General features: G+C 36.5%; 1 protein-coding gene across 1 annotated transcript in view; it reads left to right on the forward strand.

The window, feature by feature from the left end:
* Positions 1-27,189, forward strand: part of pard3aa (par-3 family cell polarity regulator alpha, a) — a 500,803-nt gene that overhangs the window by 149,941 nt on the left and 323,673 nt on the right. The window contains exon 3 of the mRNA XM_016440634.1: positions 22,096-22,279. Within this exon, the coding sequence (XP_016296120.1) occupies positions 22,096-22,279 (184 nt within the window). The remainder of the gene's footprint in view (positions 1-22,095; positions 22,280-27,189) is intronic.

Consider the following 27,189-nt stretch of genomic DNA (forward strand, 5'->3'; position numbering starts at 1 on the left):
CATTTTTCTTAAATATATACATGCATGTGTTTTTTTAATTTATTTTTTATTTTTTTAAGAACAGTTTTACTTCACTGTCACCTCTCCAGACACAGAATATTCTGAGAATGTTCACTGAATGTTCTGAAGTGAAACCATGCAACTGAGGTGTCATGGCACCTGAGACTAGAGCCCCGTGCAGCCTCTCCACCGCTCCTCAGAAGCAGACAGACGGCTAGAGCGCAGACAGACAGCCTGACAGAGAGTCAGTGCGTTAGGAGTGTGTCAGAGGTGGTGAGCCAGTGCTGTGTCACACACATCGAGGAGCTGTTATGACACTCATGGCAGGCGAGAGGCACTGGCAGTCGTGTTCATAATCACTGCAGGGCCACAGAGCCACTGCTGAGCTCAAAGCACATCAAGCCAGAGAGCCATAACAGGAAGGTGTCTTATATTTCTATGGAAAGCAGTGGTTGTGTGTTGTTGATGGCCACAAAACATATTTGTACTTAAGAATGTATGAATTTCTTTGTCTCAGATAACACATTTTAGACTAAATTAAATTTATTTAGGTGCACAAGCATGTTTTAAGCTAAAACTTTTTGTAATTTTCTTACCTCTTAAATGAAAAGAGAGAGAAAAACGTGTTAAATTGCAAAAATTGCTCAGAAAAGTTTTTAAGGTTTAGCATAATTTCTTTGAAAATGCCACATGGTTTGATATTTTGTGTTAAATGCAGTGGCATTTAAAGGAATAATTCACCCACAAATGAAATTTGCTAAACTTGTGCAAACTTTCAAGACGTAGATGAGTTTGTTTCTTCATCACACCATTTGGAGAAATTTAGCCTTACATCACTTTCTCACAAATGGATCCTGTTTTAAACCATTTTCACTTGTAAATGGTGCTTAATCTGTGCAGATTTCACTTCTGATTCAGACAAGATGACTTTTTCACTGGAGGAAGAGTTATTGTGGGTTATGGACTCGTACTTTAGTTAAAAAACGTCTTAATGCTGGATTTGTTTCAGCTTTTGTCTTCTCCAGATGTTAACTGATGGCCTGGAGTGCTGTGGATCACTTGTGGATTATTGTGATGTTTTTATCAGCTGTTTGGACTCTCATTCTGACGGCACCCATTCACTGCAGAGCATCCATTGCTGAGACAGTGATCTAATGCTACATTTCTCCAAATCCGATGAAGAAACAAACTCTTCTACATCTTGGATGGCCACTTGAACTATTCCTTTAAGTGTGGTTTAGGACCATGTCTCCCACTTTATCGTGGAAAACGTCTCAGGTTACTTATGTAACCATGGTTCCCTGAGTAGGGAACGAGACACTGCGTCCTCTAGGCTCATCTAGAGTACTGATTTATTATAGGCTATTTAATATATAAATTAATATCTAAGACTTACATATGCACTCTCTCTGTCTACATTATGAAAACTGGTAAAAACAAACAAAAATATTTTAACAGTGAAATCCCTAATAGTAATTCCAATAATGCCAAATTGCAATAATGTTTCTCTATTAAAACAACAGCGGTTGAGTAAGTGCATTTATTCAGCAACCACAATCGCAAACAAAACAGCTGAGATCTCATGACAGAACACAGACGAGCTGAATGACACTATTATTTAAGCCAAACATCTCTCATGGAGATTGCTAAACTGCAGCTTACTGGTTTGTCGGTGTTTTCAGATCATTGTCGGCGCTTCCGCAATGAAGAGGGAGCATGTGCTCGTGTGGTTGCCAGATTGCAAAAATGAAGCAAAACACCAGGCTGAAAACAGAGAACAGAGAATCAATGATTTGGGGATTTGAACTCTGGCAACCGCACACAAGATTTTAGTCTCATCTTTTACCGCTAAAGATATTGCATGTTAATATAGTCACAGTTATTGTTTATTGACATTATTGCCGTCTCGTCATCGTCTCGGTTTAGTCATTGGAAAAAAAGCTTGTCAACAAACATTTTTCGTCAGTTTTAGCCCTAATAGACCTAACCCTAACCTTAACCCAGGGGCATCCAATTTTACTCCTGCAGAGCCACTTTCCTGCAAAGTTTAGCTTCACCACACCTCCCTGTAAGTTTCTAGTGATCCTGAAAACCTTGATTAGCTGATTCAAGTGTGTTTAATTAGGGCTGGAGCTAAACTCGGCCCTCCAGGAGCAGGATTGCACAGCTCTGCCCCAAACCCCAAACCTAGCACTAACCAATAACTAGAACTAAATCCAAAGGGACGTCATAGGTTTATACAAATGATGTACAAGTCCCTTTACCTTGGCAAAATCACGTTCACCTAGTTGGTGGACCTTGTTATGAGCTAGTAGACCATCTTGGTCAAGCTAGCTAGATATATATACTACCTTGTCCTGCCAGCTACAACCAACCTGACAACCATAAGCCGCTTTGACCTGGTTTTTCCAGCAGGTATGCCACTGCTTCCTCTTCAAACGGAGTCAACACCACCGTGATGGTCATTGAGTGTGTGTGTGTGTGTGTGTGTGTGTGTGTGTGTGTGTGTGTGTGTGTGTGTCTGTGTGTGTGTCTGTGTCTGAGAGAGAGACTTGGCGAGAAAGACAGGTTCAGGCCTGCAATCCCAGACTGCTTCATCCATCACAGGCTTGATAAGGAGAATGTTTAATTACACGTCTTCACCCCGTGATCCAAAGCCTCCACACTGAGCCACCGGCCCTCCTCCACCTCCCTGCCAGAGGAGATCTCGCTCCCTGGGACACGGAGTGCCGAGCCACCCACCCTCTCCGCGTCTGAGAGGCGAGATTCAGTAAGCCGATCCAGCAGTAAATCAATACTGGCCTAATTCTGAATAATTGAAGTTATTACAGTGCTGTCATGCTCCCTGTGTGAATTCCCCATTGCACGAGTGGGGCCTCCTCGAGTCTGTCCCCTCCCCTCTCAACACGCCACAAATTCAGATAATTAAAGATTGAAAAGCGCTCTTTTTGTTTTTTTTCTGACGGCACCCATTCACTGCAGAGCATCCATTGCTGAGACAGTGATCTAATGCTACATTTCTCCAAATCCGATGAAGAAACAAACTCTTCTACATCTTGGATGGCCACTTGAACTATTCCTTTAAGTGTGGTTTAGGACCATGTCTCCCACTTTATCGTGGAAAACGTCTCAGGTTACTTATGTAACCATGGTTCCCTGAGTAGGGAACGAGACACTGCGTCCTCTAGGGGTCGCCGCTCTTTTTGTTTTTTTTCTTTGTCTTGCACCCTCCACTTTTGATTTTGTCAGGCGTGATCGTGCACATCCTGTGCGTGTGATCTTTCGGCGGGAGATCTCGCCTCAGCTTGCTATTGTGTGCTGCGTCTACTTCCTGTTTACCTGGCAACAGTGCGATCCCAGGCTGGTGCTTTGTTTCTTTTTATTCCTCTGTACTGTACAGCATTGGTGGGCTCTGGGTGGGACACAGAGAGAGGAAGAGGTTCCATGGGCACTAGAGGGCACAAGATGCATATGAAAGACTCTCCGGTTTGGAAAAAAAGCTGCTGAGAACCAGCTGAACTTAATTTTCACTCAACACAGAGAGCTTGTGAAGAAGAGTTTTGAAAGAAGATTTCATAAGATCTTTATGGCAAATAATAAAACAACATTGCATGTACTGAAAGTTTGTCTAGCTGAAATGTTTATTGTTTTGGCAGATGTCAAGAACATGAATGAAAGAATGCAATATCTATATACAGTACATATAACAGCATACATAAAATTATATATATATATATATATATATATATATATAATAGAGGACGCAGTTCGAAGTTCCCATGAAAGGGAACAACTCTTCTACTACTTTTTGCTTCTTTTTGCCCATATTATTGTATTCTCCATGCTTTTTCAGTGAAAATAGGCCATGCTGTGTTGTTTTGCCATCAGTGCTGTCTGCTTTTGCACCGAGTTGCTTGTATTATCTAACTGTTTCCCACTCGTCTCCCACTCGTTTGCTGTTTGTGAAACTTTTTTTGTCCCTGTGTGGCCCCTATAAAACAAATGGATTCCTTCTGGCTAAACCTCAGTCTTCACATACACATCTCCTCGAGCTGCTTCAGTGTTTACTTTGGCTTAAGAAAGTTTTAGATGGTCATATACAGTGATAATTGTAGAAGTAAACAATAAGAGAAACACAGTAGAGAAAATGGTTGAATCAAGCTGTCTGAACTTTATATAGGGCTAGCTATCTAAAACCAGTATTTTTTATTTTTATTTCAAGAAGTATTGATAGCGAATGATATTTGGTTCCAGTACCATGAATAAATATTGAATTGAAATATATATTGTTAAGAAGATGATTCACACCAGAGATTCACTTCTAAATTCTCACTCGCTCACTATTGACACAAACAAATCATTGAAATATGTTTTAAATAAGGAGAATCTGTTTTTTTTTTATCAAGGCACAGATTTGATCAGGTAAATAAGGAAGTAAAACGAGAAATTAGGAGGGCAAAAAGGAAATATAAGGCATCAGTGGAGGAGAAGTTTATTAAGGGAAATATTCAGTCAGCATGGAAAGGAGTAAAAGAAATGGCTAGTGCAAAAAATAAAGAATCAATAGAAATCACCTTGACGAAGTCTTTGACAGAAAATGGAGAGATAACAAATGAATTGAATGACTTTTTTTAGGAGATTTGATATGATGATTTTAATGATAGGTGTATGGATTTTTATTCTAATTTAAAAACAGAGGAATATATACAGATTGATATGGGTTTTGCAAACCACCCAACAAAATAAAATTCCTGGGCCTGATGAAGTGAGTGGGAGAGTTTTGAACTGATTCACTGAAAAAGTTTGAAGTGATTCACAGAAATTAATATTCTAGAACTTGCCTCAAATTGCCACATAAAAAAAAATTTGAGAAACTAGTCTAATGACTCACTCTTTATAAATCGTAATAGCTGAATCATTGCAATAGTTGAGTACTTTTATATCACGATTATGAATATATTGTCAATTTACAATATAACAAAATATTTGGTATATACTAATTAGGGATGTAACGGTATGAACATTTCTTATCACGATTATAGTGACCAAAATGATCACGGTTATCAGTATTATCACGGTATTGTTAAAATGTGCTGGAAATGTTCAAAAAGTACTGACACACAAATCATTTCACCAAGTTTTACATTTCAAATCAACAAACAACAAATAAAATGAGTTTTTGTTTGCATAACTAAAACAATAACATTACCAATGATGTCCGGATTTTAAATGACAACATGACTGACAACAGTTTATCTAATAGCATGTTCAAATATCTAATCTTCAAATAAAGCTTTGAAAAAGTTTCATAAATGGTAAACCTCACATTTCAGCTTTTAAATAAAGAAAAGGGTCAAGTCAAAATGATAATTGATTAATAAATGATTATATGTATTTATCTGCTTCATAAATAATACTAGATACCTTGTTGTTTAAATGTGTAGAATCCACATAAGCTTGTTTTTCATCAACCGGTCAAAATTTACAGCAGGGCATGATCTACACACCTTTCACTTTTTAAGACTAAAACAAAAGAAGGATTCATTGTTATTCTTAATTAAAAAGCATAACAACAGTAAACAGTAAGATACAATGACAAACTAGCTTACAAAACGTTTATTAACAAAAACGAATAAGACTAGGCATGGCATACACCACATGCTGTATTATATACTGACCCACAAGAATACCAGCATGTTCACCTTTGGTTTAAGAAGCGGTCTTTTACTTTACTTTAGAATGAAACCCATCCATCGTTTCCTCAATATTTGCATCATTTTTGCTGCACGCAGCTTCACGCTCCTGACGCGGCGAGTATAAACCAGGCTCTACACTCGAAGCGCTGCGCAGCTCAAACGAGTCGCGCGGTTTCGTTATGCTTTCAGGTTCGTTTGCCGTTTGATGTTTCTCACATGCAACAGAAATGCAGCGCTTATGAGTTAAACAATGCGGTGGTTGCGCCAGTGCGACCGCACACAAAATTTAGTTGCACTGGCAGAAAATTTTTTCGCAGAATGCGCCCATTTGGTCGCACTCTGGAGCCCTGTGCAGTACAGTATTTATTTATCCTCAGCTGTTCAAATCGCGGTAATCGAATACGGTTATAGTGATAATTAAAATATGAGACGGTAATACTAACCGTGGGGTATTTTATCAGGATTTATCGTCAAACCGGTAATCGTTACATCCCTAATATTAATGAAGTAAAGGACGCTACTTTAGAAAGAACATCAAACAAACATGCACTTTTGTCTAGATTCTGTGAAAGTCAAACAGGCAGAAGCATTTATGAATATAATGTGAGGGACAGATACGTGGCCTGTGGAAAGCACTCTCTCTTGCTCTTTCTCTTCCTCATATATTCTCTCCCAGTGGAGTTTCTGGCTGCAGATGTCGGGTAATGACAGGGGTTTCCCTTGAGGCCATCTCTCGGCCCAGACAACCAGACCGGCCTCTTTGTGATGGTGTGTGTGTGTGTGTGGCTCATAGGCCACCAGGGGGAATGGTGCAGGTAAACATATCAACCAGCATCTCTCAATCTGCCATAACTGAGGAGAGGAAGGCAACACTGCAGCCTTTGCTCCTCTTGTTTGTCTTTAGACTTATTTGCATGGGATATTATAATTTTCAGCATCATTAATCCAGTCTTCAGTGTCACATGATCTTCAGAAATCATTCTAATATGCTGATTTGCTGCTCAAGAAACATTTCTGATTGTTATTAATGTTGAAAGCAGTTGTGCTGCTTCATATTTTTATGGAAAGTTTTTTTTTTTTTTCAGGATTCCCGAGTAGAATGAATAGAAAATTCAAAAGAATAGCATTTATTTGAAGTAGAAATAAATGTCTTTACTGCCACTTTTGATCAATGTAATTTGTCCTTGCTGAAAAAAAGTATTAATTTATTTTAAGAAAATCTTACTGACCCTGAACTTCTGAATATGTGTTTTAGTAAGCATTATTATATTAAACATTTTGAATATATTTCGCATCAGTGGAAGGGAAGAAAAAAAAAAAAAAAAGCATATGTATTGAGACTTTTTTGTCAAAAGGAAAATACATGAATATATAAATTTAAAAAAATTTAAAAAATCATAATAAATGTCGTTTTTACCTTTATTTTAAAGCCATTTTCTTCACTCTGATTCTGTTTAAAATTTTCCTAAAAGTAATATCTTCCATGTAAAAGAAAAACGAACGTGAAACTTTACATGAATGACGACTGCCATTATAAAGAACAATATGAAAATAATTTCAATGATTTTTTTCTTTTAAATGATCTGTGTCAGGTTCACGTTTTTTTAACATGCATCATCTTTCAATAAAGCACTCAGATAGAATGAAATACAGAAAAATATGTCATTCCAGCAACAGCATTTTCCATAATAACCATCTTTTTCTCCGTTGTCCTCTTATTGAGCAGTATCTACGCAAGACACTTGGAGAACCTGAGAAACGTTAATGTTTACTTCAGTTCATACAGGATATAAACCTAATCCTGTTCGATTGTTTTTTTTTCTGCTTTCTCTCCCTGACCTTTTCCTCCATCACTGCTTCATTTGTCTGCCTAGTTTCTCTCCAGCTCTTCCACCCTGGTTTTCTGGCTCTCTATTACGGTCGTTGACGGTCAGGGGACAGTCGAGAGGCAGTGAAGATATGTTCATGAAATCTCCTGCAGCACTTGGTGTTTTTGATGATTATGGTCATTTTCGGTGCCTCCACACGATCACACTCTCTCGTCTCCCTCGCGGTAATAGAGGTCAGATCTGAAGACGGATGCTATCTTCTGCGTGTCTGTCTGTTTTCACCCCTGTCGACCTTCTTCAGACGGAAACCACTGCTCTGGGCCACTCCAGGTGTGACATTATCCAAATACCAAATGGCTTATTGTCATTTCTATAGACTCTAACCCAACATGTCCATAGTTGTTCTCTCATATGACTGCTAAATGACCCATCTGGATGGATATTTGCCCTTTCTTTGGCCTGGATGAAAGCCATTCAAGATGATGGGTCACTTATGCATCTGTGAAACCAAGCCTGTCTCTTTTTCTTCAGTTCCTGCGATTCACGCCGGTCTGCTGTGTTTCACAGACAACACACACCTGACCTCAACCCCAGCCTGAATTTATTAGACTCCGAAAGAGTTTGATTCAAAGGCCGAGCGTATCTCTGGCAGTTTGCCTGTGTGTGATGTAGTTTCAATCCTGAGAGACTCTGGGAAGAGTGCTATTCATTCACTCGAGGTTAAATATGAGCATCTCGGGACGACATGATAATGGGTGATGGTGAAGCTATATATCAACTTATCCATTGTGTGGAAAAATATTTCATGTGCAAGATTCTTTTTTACCTAGCGCTAAATCAAATTGTAGATACATAGACATTTTGAACTTTTACTTTGTGAAAAACACTAGAAGACCATAAGCAGGTTTATAAAGTGAGTATTTTCTATGCACCTGGATTACTTTAGTACTATTGAAACGGAATAATCTGTTAAATTATAAACAAAAACATACTTTTTGCTCTTTACAATTTCATTCAGTCATTCGAAGTGCGAAAGCACTAGAAAATGTATATGGTCAAAAGTTTTTTAATGGTTTTTAAAGTCTTTCACCAAGGTTTCATCATTTATTTGATGAAAAATACAGTACAAGCAGTAATATTGTGAAATGTTATTACAATTTTAAATAACTGCATATATTTAAAATGTCATTTATTCTTGTTTTAGCAGCCTTCAGTGTCACATTCTTTCATTCAGCAAGGACGCATTCAATTGATCAAAAGTGCCAGTAAAGACATTTATAATGTTGCAGAAGATTTATGTTTCAAATAAATGCTGCTCTTTTACATTTTCTATTAAATTAAAGAATGCTGATAAAATGTATCACAGTTTCCACAAAAATATTTGGCAGCACAATTGTTTTCAATGTAAATAATCAGAAATATTTGTTGAGCAGCAAATCAGCATATTAGAGTGATTTCTGAAGATCATGTGACACTGAAGACTGGAGTAATGATGCTGAAAATACAGCTGCACATCACAGAAATATATTACATTTTAAAATATATTCACATATAAAACAGCTATTTTAAACTGTAGTAATATTTCACAGTATTATTGTTTACTTTATTTTTGATCAAATAAATGTGGCCCTGGTGAGTTGAAGAAGAAAAAAATGTTTACAAACCCCAATTTTTTTCATAATAGTGTACTTAAAATACTTTATTATGCTTAATTTATTTTTTAAGTTTTGAAATAAAATGGTCATAAAATAATATTATTTCTGTTTTACTTTTTATTTTCATGTTTCTCAAGATCTATGATGGTTACGGCTAGAAATAGGTCACAGTAGCCTTCTAGTTGTCCAACTAATAACTATTTGATTAGTGATGTTGATTTTGATTTTGATTTTTAAGTGTTGACTTTCTTGTGTTTGACATTGAGCTGTCTTTTAGATTTCAGATAGTTTGCACAATAAATTGATTTCCATCATGACTTTTTCATCATGCCTTTAAAAATATACAGATGCACTAGAAAGATTTTTTTTTGTCCAGTGTCTGCGCTAATTCTCTGCAGAAGTTATGAGCTATAAAAGATTTCTTAGTTGGTGTTTAAACTAGAGTTGCGTGTATCTTTGAACTGCACAAGTGCTTGTCAACGTGGGCGTCTGTTGTTGCGTATCCAGTTGTTTGTTGTCATTGTTCAGTTTCTTGTGTTTTTATTTTACAGCGAATTAACAAGTCGGGCCAGTGTTGCCACCTTGTGGACAAACTAATTAATGCAAAAAAGCAATGCACAAAGTACAGGCAGTTAGAAAAATCAAGCTGTGCATGTGCAATACAGGTATATGATGATGACGAAACTTTCGTCACATGCCCTCACTCTTAAAAATAAAGGTGCTTAAAAGGTTCTTCACAGTGATGCCATAGAAGAACCATTTTTGGTTTCACAAAGAACCATTCAGTCAAAGGTTCTTTAAAGAACCATCTCTTTCTTACCTTTTTATAATCTGAAGAACCTTCAAAGAACCTTTTGTGAAACTGAAAGGTTCTACAGATGTTAAAGGTTCTTTATGGAACCATTTAGACAAAAAAGTTTCTTCTATGGCATCACTGTGAAGCACCTTTATTTTTGAGAGTGCTCTAGACATAACCTTGAGCACATCAAGTTAAAAATAGTGTTTTAAAATGTATCTCAAGACTGCTACATCCTTTTCCGTTCCACTGCGCTCCATCTAGCGGTTTTTGAACACTTCCTATGTGACGCCCACTGACTAGCAGTTTTGCACATCTAGCTGAAGCCCGTATTCACTGAGATCCATTCACACACGCTCCATGTCAAACTGTCATGGGCGTTGGGGCCGCTGCTGATCTGAGTCAGTGGCACACCGGGAGCCCGTCAGCCTTCAGCGCGAGGCCGAGTGAATGGGTGATCCACGCTGGCATGTCAAGGATGGGCCGCTCTCAGCCCACATGCGCTCGGATGAGTAATAGCACTGTAACTGGGGGGCCTGAGCCGTTTGAAGTGCTCTTTCTACCTCTTTTCCATCTTCTTTCTCTCCCTCAGCAGCTGCTTCATCCCTGGATGCTGTTTTAATTACTTTTCTCTTGGATTTTGTGCATATCCAATGAAGGATTGAAGGGCACATCTTCTGACGAGCACTTTTTTATATTAGTTCTTATAATGCCGGCGTTTGAACTCAGGAATACTAATACACACTATAGAGGGCCGCGTGTTTGAAAGGAGACATGGACGCCGCTGTTTGAATGCGAATAAAGCGGAGAGAAGGAACGGGAGGAGTGCATACTGAGGAGCTGCTGTAGGCAAACTGATTTGATTTATTTCATTTCCTAAAGGCGCTTGGCACAAATGACATCTGAAAGTGCTTTTGGAAACTATATTTAGACAGCAAGATAAACCGGGACACTGAGTAAATCAATAAAGGATCATAAACGAGAGTTTAGTTAACTAAGAAAGAGTCTGTTGGCGCTCATGCAAGCAATTCATTTCATGTAAACAGAGTATCGTGTTATTAAAAACGTTCACTCAGATCATATCTTGCGTATCGTGCCGGGATCGATTGGGCCTGCATAGTGAATCCATCCATCCATCCATCCATCCATCCATCCATCCATCCATCCATCCATCCATCCATCCATCCATCCATCCATCCATCCATCCATCCATCCATCCATCCATCCATCCATCCATCCATCCATCCATCCATCCATCCATCCATCCATCCATCCATCCATCCATCCATCCATCCATCCATCCATATAGATTTTTTTTCAAATAGAAAACAATTCTTTTAAATTGTAATATTTCACTAAATTACTGTTCTTACTGTATTTTTAATCAAACAAATGGCCTTGGTGAGCAGAAGAGACTTCTTTCATTAAACATGTTACTGACCCCAACATTTTATATAGTAGTGCACTTTTTTAATGAGTACAGGTTAATTTGTTATTCAAATTAAAAAGTGGAACTCTTGCCAGTAAGACTTTGCAAGAGCTTTAAGGGTTTTTGGCATTGTATGTTAAATTAGAAATTACCCTCAAAAGCTAAGAAAAAAAGTTTTTGCTTTTTGTATAGTTATAGTTATATTTGACCTATAACTATAACTTAGAATTTGTCAAATGTCTAATTGAAATTCCGTTTTCTTTCAGCGTCTTTCAAATATTATTATTTCAAATAAATTGTGTATAAATTGTATTTTAAGTTGCCTTCTCTCAAGAGCTAAGAAGAAAGTTTGTTAAATTTATTTTAATATTTTTGTCCTTTCATATATATATATATATATATATATGTGTGTGTGTGTGTGTGTGTGTGTGTGTGTGTGTGTGTACCTGGTATTTATCACGTTATGGGGACCAAATGTCCCCACAAGGATAGTAATACCAGTAAATTTTGACCTTGTCGGTACATTTTTTAGGTCCCCATGAGGAAACAAGCTTATAAATCATACAGAAAAAAGTTTTTTGAAAATCTAAAAATGCAGAAAGTTTTCTGTGAGGGGTAGGTTTAGGTGTAGGGTGATAGAAAATAAATTTAGTACAGTATAAAAACCATTACGCCTATTGAATGTCCCCATAAAACATCGAAACACAACGTGTGTGTGTGTGTGTGATTTTATCTTTCAATTTCTATGTTGGTTATGGCTAAAAACGGGTCACAATGGTCTACTAGTCATCCAACTGCTAACTATTTGATTGGTGAGGTTGACTAGTTTAGATTATTATTTGTTTGTTTATTTATTTATTTGTTATTCTAAGTGTTGACTTTTTAGTGGCTTATCTTTAGTCAAGTGCCCTTTATTTTTATTGGCACTTTATGCAGATTGTTTCAAAGCAGCTTTACAGTAATAAACAGATGACACAAACTTCAAAAATGAGGCAAATCCAAATTCTGCTATAATAGTTCTGACAATGTGTTGTTCTGTTTTTAGACCGGTTTCACATTAAAAACCTCTCTGAGAACTTGCACTTTTAAATATTCTATATAAAGGGTATTCATTTTTTAAATCTAAACTATTGTTTATCTAAACTACATAAAACGTATGTGTATGGTACATAACTGCATTTCTGCTTTTCTGTTAGCATTAGCAGCTTTTTTCTTCTTTTGAACTTGTTTGAATGTCAGCATTATGTTCAGCATTCAGAGCATGATCCATATGACATTATGAGGTCTGCATCCCTCTGTAATTGTTTAGACTTTTTTTGTTGTTGACCTGAATTTCTTAAATCCTAACATTGCAGTGAAAGGTCTAACAAGGCTGAGTCCGTGCTGCGCTTCCCTTCTGGGCTGTATAAAAGTAACTCAGATGGCCCAGGGTTTATTTCATTAACACGGAGAAGGGGAGCAAAGCTTATTGGAATTTTTACATTCTGTCAGCACTGTGTAGGTAGCAGCAACACGGGCGTAAAATGGCGAATGAATTCATTTCCCCTGACTCGCACAGCTCAAGAGAAACTTCAAAGGCCAGCGCTAAAAATCTCGGCCAAGTGGATTTGAAAGGATGAGTCTCTAATCTGTTTAAACTTTGCTTGCGCTGTGTATTTTCACACCGCCTTCCCCACCTCCTCAGCTAACTCGCTTTATTTTTCTTTTCATCATCACTTTCAGGTGCAAAAAGTACCTGTCTCACCATATCTGTGTCTCGGCGAATAGAGGTCAACAAACAGCGTCAGTTTTTAATTTTGTCATCGGAATTAAGCTACATTTAGCTTTCAAGTGTTATCACACTGCCTCGTTTCGAGCTAATTTCGGCGCTATCTTCAGGTTCCCAACCAGGCACAGGAACTTAGTCAATGTTCCCCATGTGGCAGCGCTTTTGAAATATGTATTAAGGTGAGACACAAGGGGGATTTGTAGCGAGAGGGTTGGACTTATTGTCTGAATATTTGATGTTGTTAATGAGAAGCAGAACAGGTTTAAGCACTCAGCATGAGGAAGGCCTGGGCTACGGAAATAATGGATAGATAAAACGATTAAATATTCAAAGGCTGAAGTGTGATGAGAAAAGTTCAGTAAAGCGTGACGGAAGTGGGCCCAAGCCTCGCCTCAAAGACCTTCAACTGAGACTTTTTGCGTGACCTAAAGTTTCTGCTTCTCCCGACTTTGTCTCTTACATAACAGCAGGAGTTATTCTACAAAAAGCGTGAGAGAAAACCTTATTCTTGTCTCACTTCTTGTTTGGAGTGTCACTGATGAATGGTGTAAGATAGTCATCTGATGGATGTTTGATTTATGGAAAGACTGGAGATAGGCAGGAGAATCTGAGGATAAAATGAAATGGGACGGTACTGGGATGGTGTGTAACCTTTCAGAGGAGGAAAGTAAATTAAATATCAGTCCTTTTTGGATGCCCTTGCAACTAAATGATGACAAATGCTCAGCTTTACAGACAGTAGAGAGAGAGAGAGAGAGACCAACAGACATATTCATGTACCCTGGTATAACTATATATTTGTTTTGACATGGTACCATGGTATTGCAATTTTTAGACCAATGATGGTAATGGGGATTAGGGCTGTCAAAATGGCTGAAAAACTAAATTCAAATGTTGTGCTTAAATATAATAAAAATTCGAATTATATTCGAATTTAAAATGCATAATTTCAGTTAGGGTAAAGAAAAGCTTTTGGCTTTTCTCCTGAGGCCACAAGAGGGCGCATCGCACATAAAATAACATGACTATCTGTGAAAAAAAGTGCATAATGTTTAAAATAATGTTTATAAACCAATTATAATTATTTAAGTTGCTTAAACAACTATAAACAAAACAGCATCATGTAAGCATTCATAGTTTAATGCAAAGGGCCGAAAGCCAATCACACAGTGCATTTTTCGTTTAAAAACACGAGTTGCAGTGGGTTGGGGAAAAAAAACCCGCCATTAAGTCTCGAGATATGTTTTTTCAAAGTTGAACTTGCATTCATTTTACATGGCTTTCTAAACATGCCGCTCTCTGCGAGACACGAGTGCAATGCTGATATTAATAAAATATTTGTAGTATATACCTGATATTAATATTAAACACTTAATTTTAACAATATTAGATAGCTATCTAATCAGCACAGATGCTAGGGAAAGTTGACATAGGTTTCTAAAACTTGCATCTAGTACCACATTACGTGTATAGGCAATTTATAGTATTAAGATGAAATTAAAAAATATATATATATATTGAATCCAAATAGGGACATGTGAATTTAAATTCGACGAATATTCGAAATTCTAAATTTTTTTTGACAGCCCTAATGGGGATAACATGATACGTTTTAGAAGGTACCATGCAAATACCATGGTAATGGTATTTTAATGGTATGACTGCTATTTTATATATCACATATGAATAATATATAATATTAATTGTTAATTTATATTAACAATTATAGGCCTATATTTTTTTCATGGTTTTAATTTATATTAACAATTATAGGCCTATATTTTTTCATGGTTTTGTATATTATATAACAATGTATGATAATATATTTTTTATAAACCAGTGAACAAAATGGTTAAATACACATTTATTTATTTATTTGTTTGGTTTGTTGATTTAGTTGTTCTGTGAAAAAAGGTGTTTAAACTTCTGAAAACATTAAAATCAGGATGAGTGTTGTGACTTACTACTGTATAATATCGCAAAACATGCTATATTATATATATATATATATATATATAGAGATTATATTCTATATGTATATCTTAGAGGTGTTGCCACGGTTCGTCTGGATTTAGTCTGTCTCAGTTTGTTCTGTTTCTTCATGTCATTCCAGTGATACACCCCAAAACAGCTCTTTTTTTAGACAGATGCTGCTTTACATTTTAACACTAAAGTAAAGTTTCAGAACAGCATCATAAATATGAGTGGAGAAGCCAAGGTTTAAGATGTTGTAAAATAGTGTGAAGTGTCAAAACTAAATCGTTCTCTTTATAATCAACAAAGTCTACAAAGAGCTCATGACAGTATGCAGAGTACTGTAGTTTACTGCTTGCTGTTGAGCTGTCTCACTGCAGTATAAATGCTATGGCATCATTTCTGCTGGTTGACACTGGTTGTAGAGTCATAAATTGTATGTTCCGTCATACAACCCGCTCATTGTTACCTTTCTGCTGGCATTTTACTGTGAAAGAACAGAAATGTCATGCTAGTTTGGAAGAAATTTTCATAAGTAGTAACAGTTGGATGCTTTGGTTGATAAGTTAATTTAGCCAGATTTCATTCATACTCTCATCGTTTACAAAAGGGCTTTGTGTTGTTTCCTTAATGTCCGGTTTTATCCATAATTGGTGAACTAAATGCTGGGCAAATGAAAAAAAAAATGGCAGAGTGATTTTAGAGCCTTTTGCATAATAGAAATAAAACTGGTTAAAACCTGTTGCAATTTGCTGCAAACAACTAACATAATGCTTTTGGCTGAACAGTGCACACCATATGTTCTTTGATGACCCTTCATTTGGACTGAACTGCAATTCCCATTGACAATTTTCGATTAGAAGCCTATTAAATTAACTACCCTTGAAATCCTGGCAAGTCCAAAGCGCCTGGCGATGTTGTCATCCGATGGAGTTTAGGAGCTTGGCGCGAATGAATATGCGATGCAGACGATTGTTTTGCGAGCAGATGTGTTTTGTTGTTTGTAACCGAATGTCATTCATGAGCTGTCCTCGTTCTACACACTCAGTATGCTTCGCATTTTGTTGATTTTAGAGGCTTTCAGACGTGAACTACTTCAAAACTGTTCTTGCTGTGGAATAGCTGCATTACTGAAGCGTACTTAATTATTTAATTAAAAAGCCCCTTTTCTTTCTACCGTCTTGGGAACGAAAATATATGAATATATATTTTTACTTTCATCCATAAATTCTAGTAAAATATTTACTAACTTTAATTGAATTGCCAGAGGCCAAAAGCTTGAACTTTGCTTTACGTTGAAGCCCTTTGATACGTTGTGGTGCTGCTTTTCTGCCGTGTTTGTAGTTTGTTTACTTTATTTCGCTTGCTTCAGATTTGTCAAGTCCAAAACATTTCTTTTTTTTTAGCCGGTGATGAGTTCACAGATTTTTTTGCACCGTAAGACTCCTTTTTATAGCCCAGAGGAGTTTAGTAGAGGTTTCACACAAATGATTCACTCGCATTAATCCCACAGCCTTGAGCTCTGTGTGGATTCACTTACAAAGTAAAAAAACCCTGACAGCTGATGAAACTTTGACCGTTCGTTTATCCGACCACTTGGACGTTTCGCCGCGAGCCAGTCTATTGAGCCGCGGTGGCTAATCAAGTTGAGGTGAGCTACTTTGAGCTTTCTCTGGTTGTGTGCGATACCACCGCCAGAGGCTCGGCCGGGCCACTTTCATGGTTCAGGCATAAAAATCCTTGCCATGCTCCCATTGAAATGTAGTTTGGAGGTGAGAATTTGATGAGGAATAAAACTTTATTAATCATCAGCAGGTCTGCTCAGAGGAAATTGGCGGCTCGGGAGAATCATTTGAAGGCCCGTGTCATAAGTGTAGGCATAGCTGCAGGAATGTCTCAGTTTTATCTTGTTCGCCGTCGCAGCTATTAAGGTCAAAATGACTTGTTCGATAGCAATTGAACGACATCCATCCTGCTCCAAAAAGGCTTTTGAAGTGCACGACGGTGTTCTGCTTATGCTAATGTCTAGTTGGCTCCATTACTTGTCGATGTCGACTTCTGATTCATCCTATAGTTGCCGATCACAATGTCCTCGTCGATCCTGGAAAGATCACACGATATCTTGACTGTCACAGTTAATGGAACAGATCCACACATCAGGGTCCTGCTGTAATCACCTGACACTTCCCACCGCGAAAGCCTCGAGATCAAAGGGGAAAGACATGAAAGGCATTGGGAAGATTCACCTCACTTCTTTCCTTGGGTTTCCTCTTCCCGTTCACTCTGATAATGAATGGTTGACCCTGCAGCGTGCATTAGAGGATTTGTTAGTTGTGACTAAAGCCTGAAGTATACTTCGTTTTTTGTTTGTATCTTACTAATCAGTTTGTCCACAAGGTGGCAACAGTGACTCGGGCCATTGGTTTACAAATGAAAAACAAATGCGACAAACACAATAAACTACTGAAGACAGCATCAATAATAGACGCCCATGTTGACGAGCACTTGCGTGAGGTGGTTCAGAGATTATGTAACTTTTAAAGAGATTTTTATTGCTCATAACCGGACAAAGGTGAAATGTTCTGAAACGCTGCTTCGTGAAGGTTTGAAACATTTGCAAATCATTCGTTTCAAATCAGTGATTCGGAGCGTGTATCAATCCACAAAAGTCATGGGAATTCAGTAAGTGAGGCTTCGTTATATCATAACATAAAAAATAAAAAAAAACATTTCAGTGGTTCGCCACTAGGGGGCGATCATAGTGAGTTTGTGAACCAGTGTCTATGCGGGTTTTTTTTAATTTTTTTTTTACCTGATCTCAGATCAGTTTTATACATTTGTAGACATTTTAATGACACATTTGTTTAATAAAAATGTTAATAGTCTCTTATTGGCCTGATTAACCTCAACAAAAGGCCTCCACAAAACAAACAAAAAAAGAACACATATTACACACTTCATATTTAATGACATTTGATGATTTTTAAAATTGCATTTAATAGATGACACTTCGTAAAACATTTGCAATTGCTTTGTAAAAGGTGTTTTTATGCATGTGTTTGTTTTTATGGTTTTATTACCCACATTCGTATTTGTTTTGCCTTATGTCTGTTCTAGAGACATTTTTTTACAGCTTTTTGATAAAACTCTACTAGGTTTCCTTTTGAAATATGTTTCAATTGAAACATCAAAATGCATTTAGGAATGCAAAATGTGATTAGTAAAGTGTCAAAACCGTGATTAAAGTCAAAATCGCAATGTTGATAAAAAAATAAATAAAAATAATAATAATAAAATTAAAATAGTGACAGCCCTATTGTATAAGGAGAATAAATGTTGAAATTGAAGTGTTATTTAGTGTGTCTTTGCACAATATTAATATAGGGAGAGTTGTATTGGTGTTTAATGTTCTGTTATGTTGAGATTTATAAGGATTCCTGTTATGTTGCAGTTTTGAAGAGTAGAGCCTGTGATTAAGTCGAGGAATTGCTACAAAACTTTAAGATTATACTGTTATGATCTGCATAATTACCTTAAAGTTGTGTTAACATTTTAGGGTTTACTGTGTAGGGTATAACAGCAGCCAAACTGCCTTTTAAAATTTGAAATAAATATAGTCATATGTAACAACATGATTATAATTCTGAATCCACCAGAAACTTTATGAAATTGTTAATGATGGATGTCACGTCACAGGGATTGGCTGTCGCCCAACATTTTAGCCTAGCCTTTATTTAAATTTCAGCATTTCTGGTTTCTTGTCACAAACGTCTCTCACCAAAACATGACACTGATCCGTCATCCCATATTTGTCACCGGTTTATTTGTAACCATCATCATTAGCATTTCAAAACAGTGCAGACAAACAGTGTCTGTTTCTGGCAGGACACGTCCATTCTTATCTTCTTATGTCCATATACAGAAGCAACAACTAAGGAAGGAAATTGAAGTATTGTATTGCAAATTTGTGATAGAGCAGAACTGAACTGGGCCTGTAGCACAAAAACAGCCCTTGGACAATTTGTGCACTTAAGATAACAAGCCTGTGGATGCTTCTAAAACCCTGCAATCTCATTGCCTCAGACTGTAGCTGTTTTTCAGTGAAGGTCACATGAAACTTTATTTTACTGTCCCGATTCAGTCTTTTTTCATTTCAGTTTTGTTTATGCTTTTCTCTAAAAGTATAAAGATGACAGTCATGGATGTGAGGCATATGCTGGACTTTTTTCTGTATATGCTAGGAATAAAAATGAGTGGTGGTTTAGACTGTTAAGTGAGTATTGAGTTCCAGCAATTTCAACTAAAGTGCAACTCTTTTTAGCTGTTTGTACAGTCTTCACTTATATATGTTTGATTTAGTATGCTAATTATTAGTACACAGGAAATGATTAAATGATTAATGAACACATTTGTGTGTATACAAGTATAGCAACAAGGTAGAATTTGATTGAATCTGTTTCTTAGGAATTATTTATTTATTTATTAATTTATTTTCTGTTTTTAACGTATTATGATTATTAAAAATCTCAATATATTGCTTTTAAAAGTAATGTTTTTTTTTTCTGGTTCTAAATCTACTACTAGTTTAATTTTTAATCTACTTTTCTCATTCAGATTCTTCAGATTCTAAGTCTACTGATATTGAATTGTGTATGTTTCTGATTACAATTCTTCTGATTTAGAATTGACTGACATTGATTCTGAGTTTAAAATAGCTGATTCTGCATCAACTTAGAGTATCTATCATGAACAAATCTTCTAATCTATGTGTCCTGATTCTTCGGCTTACTTAATTTACTGATTTTAAAAGGAGTGATTGCTTCATTTTTTTCCCTAATTCTAAATCTGCTACTAATTGAATTTTTTTATCTACTGATTCCAATTTTGAATCTACTTTTCTGATTCAGATTCTTCTGATTCTCAGTCTACTGATTTTTTTTGTTTTTGTTTCTGATCACAACTCTTTTGATTCTGATTCTACTGATATTGATTCCGATTCTGATTCTGAATCTACTTAAAGCATTTATTTTGACTGATTTAAATCTAAAAGTTTAAATCTATGTATACTGATTCTGATCCTCTGGATTTTTAATTTATGTGATGATTTATTGACCCATCCATCCATCCATCCATCCATCCCTGCTTCTGAAAATGCTGATTTTAATTTTTAAACTACTGATTTCAATTTTGACTCTTCTGATTCTGGGTTTCAATCGGTTTATTCTGAATTTCAGTCTGCTGATTTTGAATTGTATAATTCCGATTCCAGCTCTTCTGATTCAGTATCCCTCAATATTGTTTCTGGTTTTGAAACTGATTCTGAATATTATTCTGTTGATTCTGAACAGAATAGTTTTCAGATCTTCCTGTGGTCACCTGAAGTCACTGTACAGAAATGGACATGATGACTTTTTTTACCCTCTCAAACCAGTGTTTTTGTCATTTCCCCCCTGCAAGGACTCTTGAAACAGCAGAGAGCTGTAGCTGCCAGCTAAAACTGCAGTTTACTGGCTATTCATGGAGCTTCAGTGCATTTAGGCCTAAAGACGGGCCTCTTAAGTGCCCATAAATACTGTGTGATTTATAAACAAATACCCCGTCTGATTACGAGTGCAGACTGAAGTGACTGAAGTGAACGGCGGCTCTCCAACTGAGGACTGTGTGCGGAAAACGATTGAGCCGCACAATTAGCAAACAGACATGCATCTTAACATTAAATCAAATAGAGTTGGGTGAAAGATAATGATGCTAAAGAGATCTGTGTCAAGAATGTACAGCTATTCAGATACAAATTATTATTAGGATGATTTTTGGATGATATTTTCTCAGATATTTTAGTATTTAATGGTTATTTTTAGTTTAGTTCTCTTTCTTTCCTTAAACCATCTATGCAAGGAGACACATTTAGAGCCAAAAGAGTCTCTGTAAGGCCGTCTCTAGTGAGACGAGCAGTGGTCATGGTGATAAGCAGTCTGTCAGCGCAGTGGCTGCATCGTCGAAATAAAGGGCATTTATTTGACATGCTTTAATTGGGCCAAAGAGACAAATGAGTGGTCACTTTAAATTAGGCTGATCATAAACCATTTTAAAATCAGTGTGTGAGCGAGAAAGACAGTAGAGAAAAAAATATAACTTGGCTTCTGGTCACAGTTCTGCCTGCTAGCGAGGAGTAAATAGGAAAATGTGAACCATAGAGCACCCGTGTTTACAAATCAACAGACGCAAACTGCTTCACACAATAGCGTCTCTGTGTTGGCTTGCATGTGACTTGCTGGTTCCATTTGTTCTGGTGGATGTGCGAACCGTTAATGGTGGCAGAAATCAGGACAAAATCTGGTGAATGAACCTCCCCGCTAACTCCTCTATGCAATTTTATCCTTTTTGCAGCATTATGCAGTGCAGCGGTGTGTGGCTTCGAACAATTTTATCCATAGTGCATGTGCTCACCATTTAATAAAACTATTCTTTTCAAATGTGTATAAGTCATAATTTCTCACTTTCTCTCAGAATAAGAGTCGACCCCGTGGAATATTTCATTGCTGGCAGGTTGCTCTTTCATAGCTCTGGAGACTATCAGATGTTTGATTTAGTCTGAAATGTGCTCAAATAAAAATAAACAGAGGTACATACATGACATATGGCACAGAGAGACTATAGAGCTATGAAATGAATGTTGATGGAGTTGTTGTGCGTTTCTTGACAACTAATTTTTGGGTTGTAGGCTTTGGTATCTTATAAATGTCAGATAAAAATAGTGGAAAAAAGGACAGAAACTGGTCAGAAATCCAAATGGACTTTTTTTTTTCTAAAGTGTAAATATCTTCTGTATACATGAACATTTCTAGTTGCATTATTTTATAGGAAGGTGGTCCCTCGTTGGGTATTTACATATTGTTATATCAAATAGTTCAAGCAGTGTGATTAACATAATTGTTTGTCTGTCTTTAGCTGGTGGCAGTGTACGAGGAGCAGGACCCTCATCATGGCGGAGATGGCACCAGCGCGAGCTCCACAGGCACCCAGAGTCCAGAGCTCTTCAGCACGGGTGAGCTCAACTCCAGCAACCTGTCAGCCTTCCAGCCCTACCAGACCAGCAGTGAGATCGAGGTCACCCCATCGGCCCTCAGGACCAGTGAGTCACCGTCCCATTCAAACTCTATTCAAACACATTTTGTCCTAACCAGACGCAATATGATCATCAGCAAATACCCACAATCCTCACTGAATGAGAAAATTATAAGGATAAAGCATTGTGGTTTAGTTTGATTTAGTTGTATTCTGATTTTAATTTTATTGAGGTTGATTATTCTGATTCTGTTTTTTACAGTACTTACTAGGGGTGTAACGATACACGTATTCGTATTGAACCGTTTGGTACAATGCTTTCGGTTCGGTACGCATTACAAACTGAACGATTCGATTCGTTGGACTAGTCCTATTACATTTGGAAAACGAAACCACTTAGTGTGTAAAATATAATGTTCTCAGTGCCACTGCACTCAACAAGGCAGCCCAAACGATGTAACAGGCAACGTGCTGTCTGCCCAGTGGCATAACGTTGGCGGACGGGCACGCGCTGCGAAAGGCCCCGCGATAACCTCCTCTTGCTGGGGTGCGTCGAAAGACGATGAGCTTGTATTGACGATAGCCAGATATATTGTCAAAAACATCAGTTGTTGGCAGTATTAAGATATTTGGCATTTCCAATTAATGTAGGCCTACATTCTTACATTCTTATTTTTATTAGGCCTATTATTATTATTATGCTTTTACTTTCATTATTAAATTAAAATTACAATTAATTTGCCCCGCAATAATGACCAAATAACTGACATGCTGCGAGGATAACAAAAGATTAGGCTATTTACTCCTCAACTAAAAAAAACAAAAAAAGGTATTTTAAAACAGGTCTATTATACAATGAATTATAGGCCTACAATTAAAATATTAACACTGCAGTCATCAATAAAAATCAATGAAATAAAAAGCTTTTATTTCAAGCACCGACTTTCAAAAACAACCTGTTTAACATGAAATATGTTTCTTCTCATTTTTTTCACTATGTAATATTATAAATATTAAGTGAATGAATTAAAACAGTTAGTTTTATACCGTTATCAGCATATGTTGAAGTAGATTCGTCTCTCGTCGAGAGAATATGCGGCATCAGATGCTGAAAGCTCCGTCATTACTCTGTACTTCCATTTTTACTTTCACTTTCTGCATATAGTGAATTGACTGAGATTAAATCGTTCACCGGCATAACTCTTGCGCAAAGTTTGCACGGTGCTTGTGTGTGATATCCTTTGGCTCACCCTTCATGGTTTAAAACAGAAATATTTCCAACATTGCGACGTAACCAATTACCCCCGTACCGAACCGAACCGTGACACCACTGTGTTGTATCGAACCAGACTGTGAATTTTGTGAACCGTTACAGCCCTAGTACTTACTCTGATTTGATTCTGGTTTTAAATCTACTGATTCTCATTGTTCTGAATCTTTCTGATTTGAATACTAATTCAGATTTTTCAGAATCTGAATCTTCAGTTTTTAAAATTTCTGTTTTTGATTTGATTCGTCTGCTCGTCAGTCTGCTGATTTTGATTGTGATTTTGAATCTAGTGATTATGATTGTTCTGAATCTTCTGATTTTGAAAGTAGTGATTCTGATTTGATTCTTCTGATTGGCAGTCTGCTGAATTCAATTCTGATTTGGAATCTACTGATTTTGATTTGATTCTTCTGATCGTCAGTCTGCTGGTTTTGATTCTGATTTTGAATCTACTAATTATAATTCTGAACCCGAATCTTCTCATTTTTGATCAGTCTAGTCGTCAGTCTGCTGATTTTGATTTCTGGAATTGAATCTACTGATTCTGAATCTTTGAATCTTCTGATTTTGAAAGCATTGATTCTGATTTGTTTGCTCTGATTGTCAGTCTGCTAATTTTGATAGTGATTTGAATCTACTGATTATCATTGTACCGTATCTGAATCTTCTGATTTTTAAAGTACTAACTAATAGGCTTGCCGCGATAGACGGTGCTGACGGTGATACCGTTGTTAAGCCGCAACACTGGTTACGTCACTTGCCCACCGCGGCACCGACCCCCATCATCGTTTTGATTTTTTATAGTAATAAAAATAATTTAGTTCAGTAAAAGAGCAGACACTACAATTAAAAACGGAACGCGGCTGCTCAATGCAGCGTGCTGAACGACAGTCGCATCACAGATCAGATTTCATTTCTCCAGTGAGGAGAGTGAGTCGAGCTGACTGACAAGAAGAGTGGGGTGAGACCGACAAGACGATCGTGGATGATTTAGTTTCGAAACTAAACTAAATGCAAAAGTGCCTGTTTGGCAGTGTTTAAGATTTTGAAAAGCCTGTTGACTTTTGCCGTTTATCTAAGGTGATTTTGGAAGTTTTTTTAAACATTAATTTCTTATTTAATTGGTTCCACAGTGTTTGCTGATTTTTACTTTATTTAAACTTTGTGTAATGTATTTATTTTATTTGACATCAAGGTGTATGCCGTGCCTCCAAGCTTTCTTATTCGTTTTGCTAATAAACTTTCTACGTTTCTTATTTATTTGGTTATATATTATACATGTTTACTTATTTCTAGTTTTGTATAGGCTACCTATTTAAACTTTATGTAAGTTATTTGTTATTTTATATTAGGCATAGCCTGCCCTATAGCATGGTGTATTTTTATTCATTTTGTTAATAAAAGTTCTATGTTTTATATATAGGCTAAAGTGAGTTTGACGTTGTATTTTGTTGTTGCATTCAAGCAATTGATGCCGAATTGCCGCTAATTCGAAAGTGAAAGTAAAATGCGCATGGTGCTTTTAAGCTATTTAAAAGAGAAGGAAAGTGAGAAAAAGAGGGAAAATTCAAATTAACTAAAAAAGAACAATTGCTTTACGTCGAATTGCCGCTATTTGAAAGTGAAATTAAAATGCGCTTTTGCAAGCTATTTAAAAGCGAAGGAAAGCGAGGAAAAGAGGAAACGCCCCTGCCCCCAGCCCCCAACTGGTATTATCGGTGTTGTCACACGTCGATTAACCAGTGGAAAAATTTCCTCACCGTCACAACCCTACTAACTAAATCTTATTTGATCCTGCTAATCATCAGTGTGCTGGTTTTGATTCTGATTTTGAATCTACTAATTATCATTCTGAACTTGAATCTTCTCATTTTTGATCAGTCTAGTCTTTAGTCTGCTGATTTTGATTTCTGAATTTGAATTTACTGATTCCGAATCTTTGAATCTTCTGATTTTGAAAGTACTGATTCTGATTTGTTTGCTCTGTCAGTCTGCTGATTTTGATACTGACTTTGAATCTACTAATTCAGATTGTTCTGAATCATGTGATTTTGATTTCGAAAGTACTGATTCTGATTTGATTGTTCTGATTGTCAGTCTGCTGATTTTGATACTGATTTGAATCTACTGATTATCATTGTTCCGAATCTGAATTAGGGATGCTTATTTTAACCGGTTAACTGTTAAAATAAGCCTAATGCCGACGTGAAATGTTTACAAACATTATAATAAACACTGTTGACATAGCTAGTTATTTTAGTTCCCCTCACTCCACAACAAATCCTTACAATTTAACAGTATTTAGAAAAGAACAAGAACTAAAAATATAAGAAGCTATAGCTATATAAACGACAAGCCAAAACAAATTCATTTAGGCTAAAACGAAACTGAAACGAACGTTGGGTCTCTCATTCGACAAAATCAAATGTTTCCGTATTCGCGATGTATTTGACTGCCAAAATATTATTTATTATGTAGCCTACTTCACTGGCGTTCCAATATCCATGTAAAATAAAATGTTTTGCATAACATCACGGCGATACAGTGATAGCGCTTAACGGCACAGATTTTACTACATATTTAAACTGAGCAGTGTGTTTTTTTTCCCATATGTTTGATTGACTGTATTTTATTATGATAATGAACAGGATACATTGTCAAGGTATTTTTTCCTTCTAACAGTGGAAGCAACTACTCCTTTCAGTCATAAAGATAATCGGAATTGTAAAAGGTTTGCTTTTATTTGTGTACATTCCCAATACAAACAAATCTTTGTGCTTTTGTAAAATATGCCTAAAGAAAAATAGGATGCTGCTTTCTTCCGTTTTGGTTTCCTTTCGCGCAAAATGAACCGAATCTCTGCTAGGCTACTTGTTGCACAGTTTTTTCTTTCATTTTCTTAATTTATTATTTAAGTAAAAATATATTTCTCTTATAGGCCAGTATATATATATATATACAGTATATATATATATATATATATATATATATATATATCTTTGGTTTTAGGACAACTTTGATGAAAGGTTTTGATCCACTTCATATATATACTCCGCTCGCAGAAGCGCTGCAGGTGCCTGATGTGATATGAAGACCATGTGAATCCTCATGTTCTGTTGTTTGCTGCTTTTTGCGCATTGTAAAATTAATCCCCGGAAAAAAAAAATCGTATTTTTAACGGATCACAGACACTTATCCTTTCTCATTTATTTCAATTCTAATTTAAAATAATCTTGTCAGTTAACAGTTAATAATCGGTTATTGAGCGTCGGTTGTCGGTTAGGAGAAATAACCGAAATGAACATCCCTAATCTGAATCTTCTGATTTGATTCTTCTGACTGTCAATCTGCTGTTTTTCATAATGATTTTGAATCTACTGATTATAACTGTTCTGAATCTGAATCTTCTGACTTTGAAAGTACTGATTCTCATTTGATCATTCTAATCATCAGTCTGTGGATGTTGTTTCTGATTTTGAATCTACTGATTCTCATTGTTCTGAAGTGTGTTTTTTTTCCCATATGTTTGATTGACTGTATTTTATTATGATAATGAACAGGATACATTGTCAAGGTATTTTTTCCTTCTAACAGTGGAAGCAACTACTCCTTTCAGTCATAAAGATAATCGGAATTGTAAAAGGTTTGCTTTTATTTGTGTACATTCACAATAAAAACAAATCTTTGTGCTTTTGTAAAATAAGCCT

This window comes from Sinocyclocheilus anshuiensis, unplaced genomic scaffold (assembly GCF_001515605.1).
Source record: "Sinocyclocheilus anshuiensis isolate Anshui unplaced genomic scaffold, SAMN03320099.WGS_v1.1 scaffold79, whole genome shotgun sequence".
Classification (NCBI taxonomy): domain Eukaryota; kingdom Metazoa; phylum Chordata; class Actinopteri; order Cypriniformes; family Cyprinidae; genus Sinocyclocheilus; species Sinocyclocheilus anshuiensis.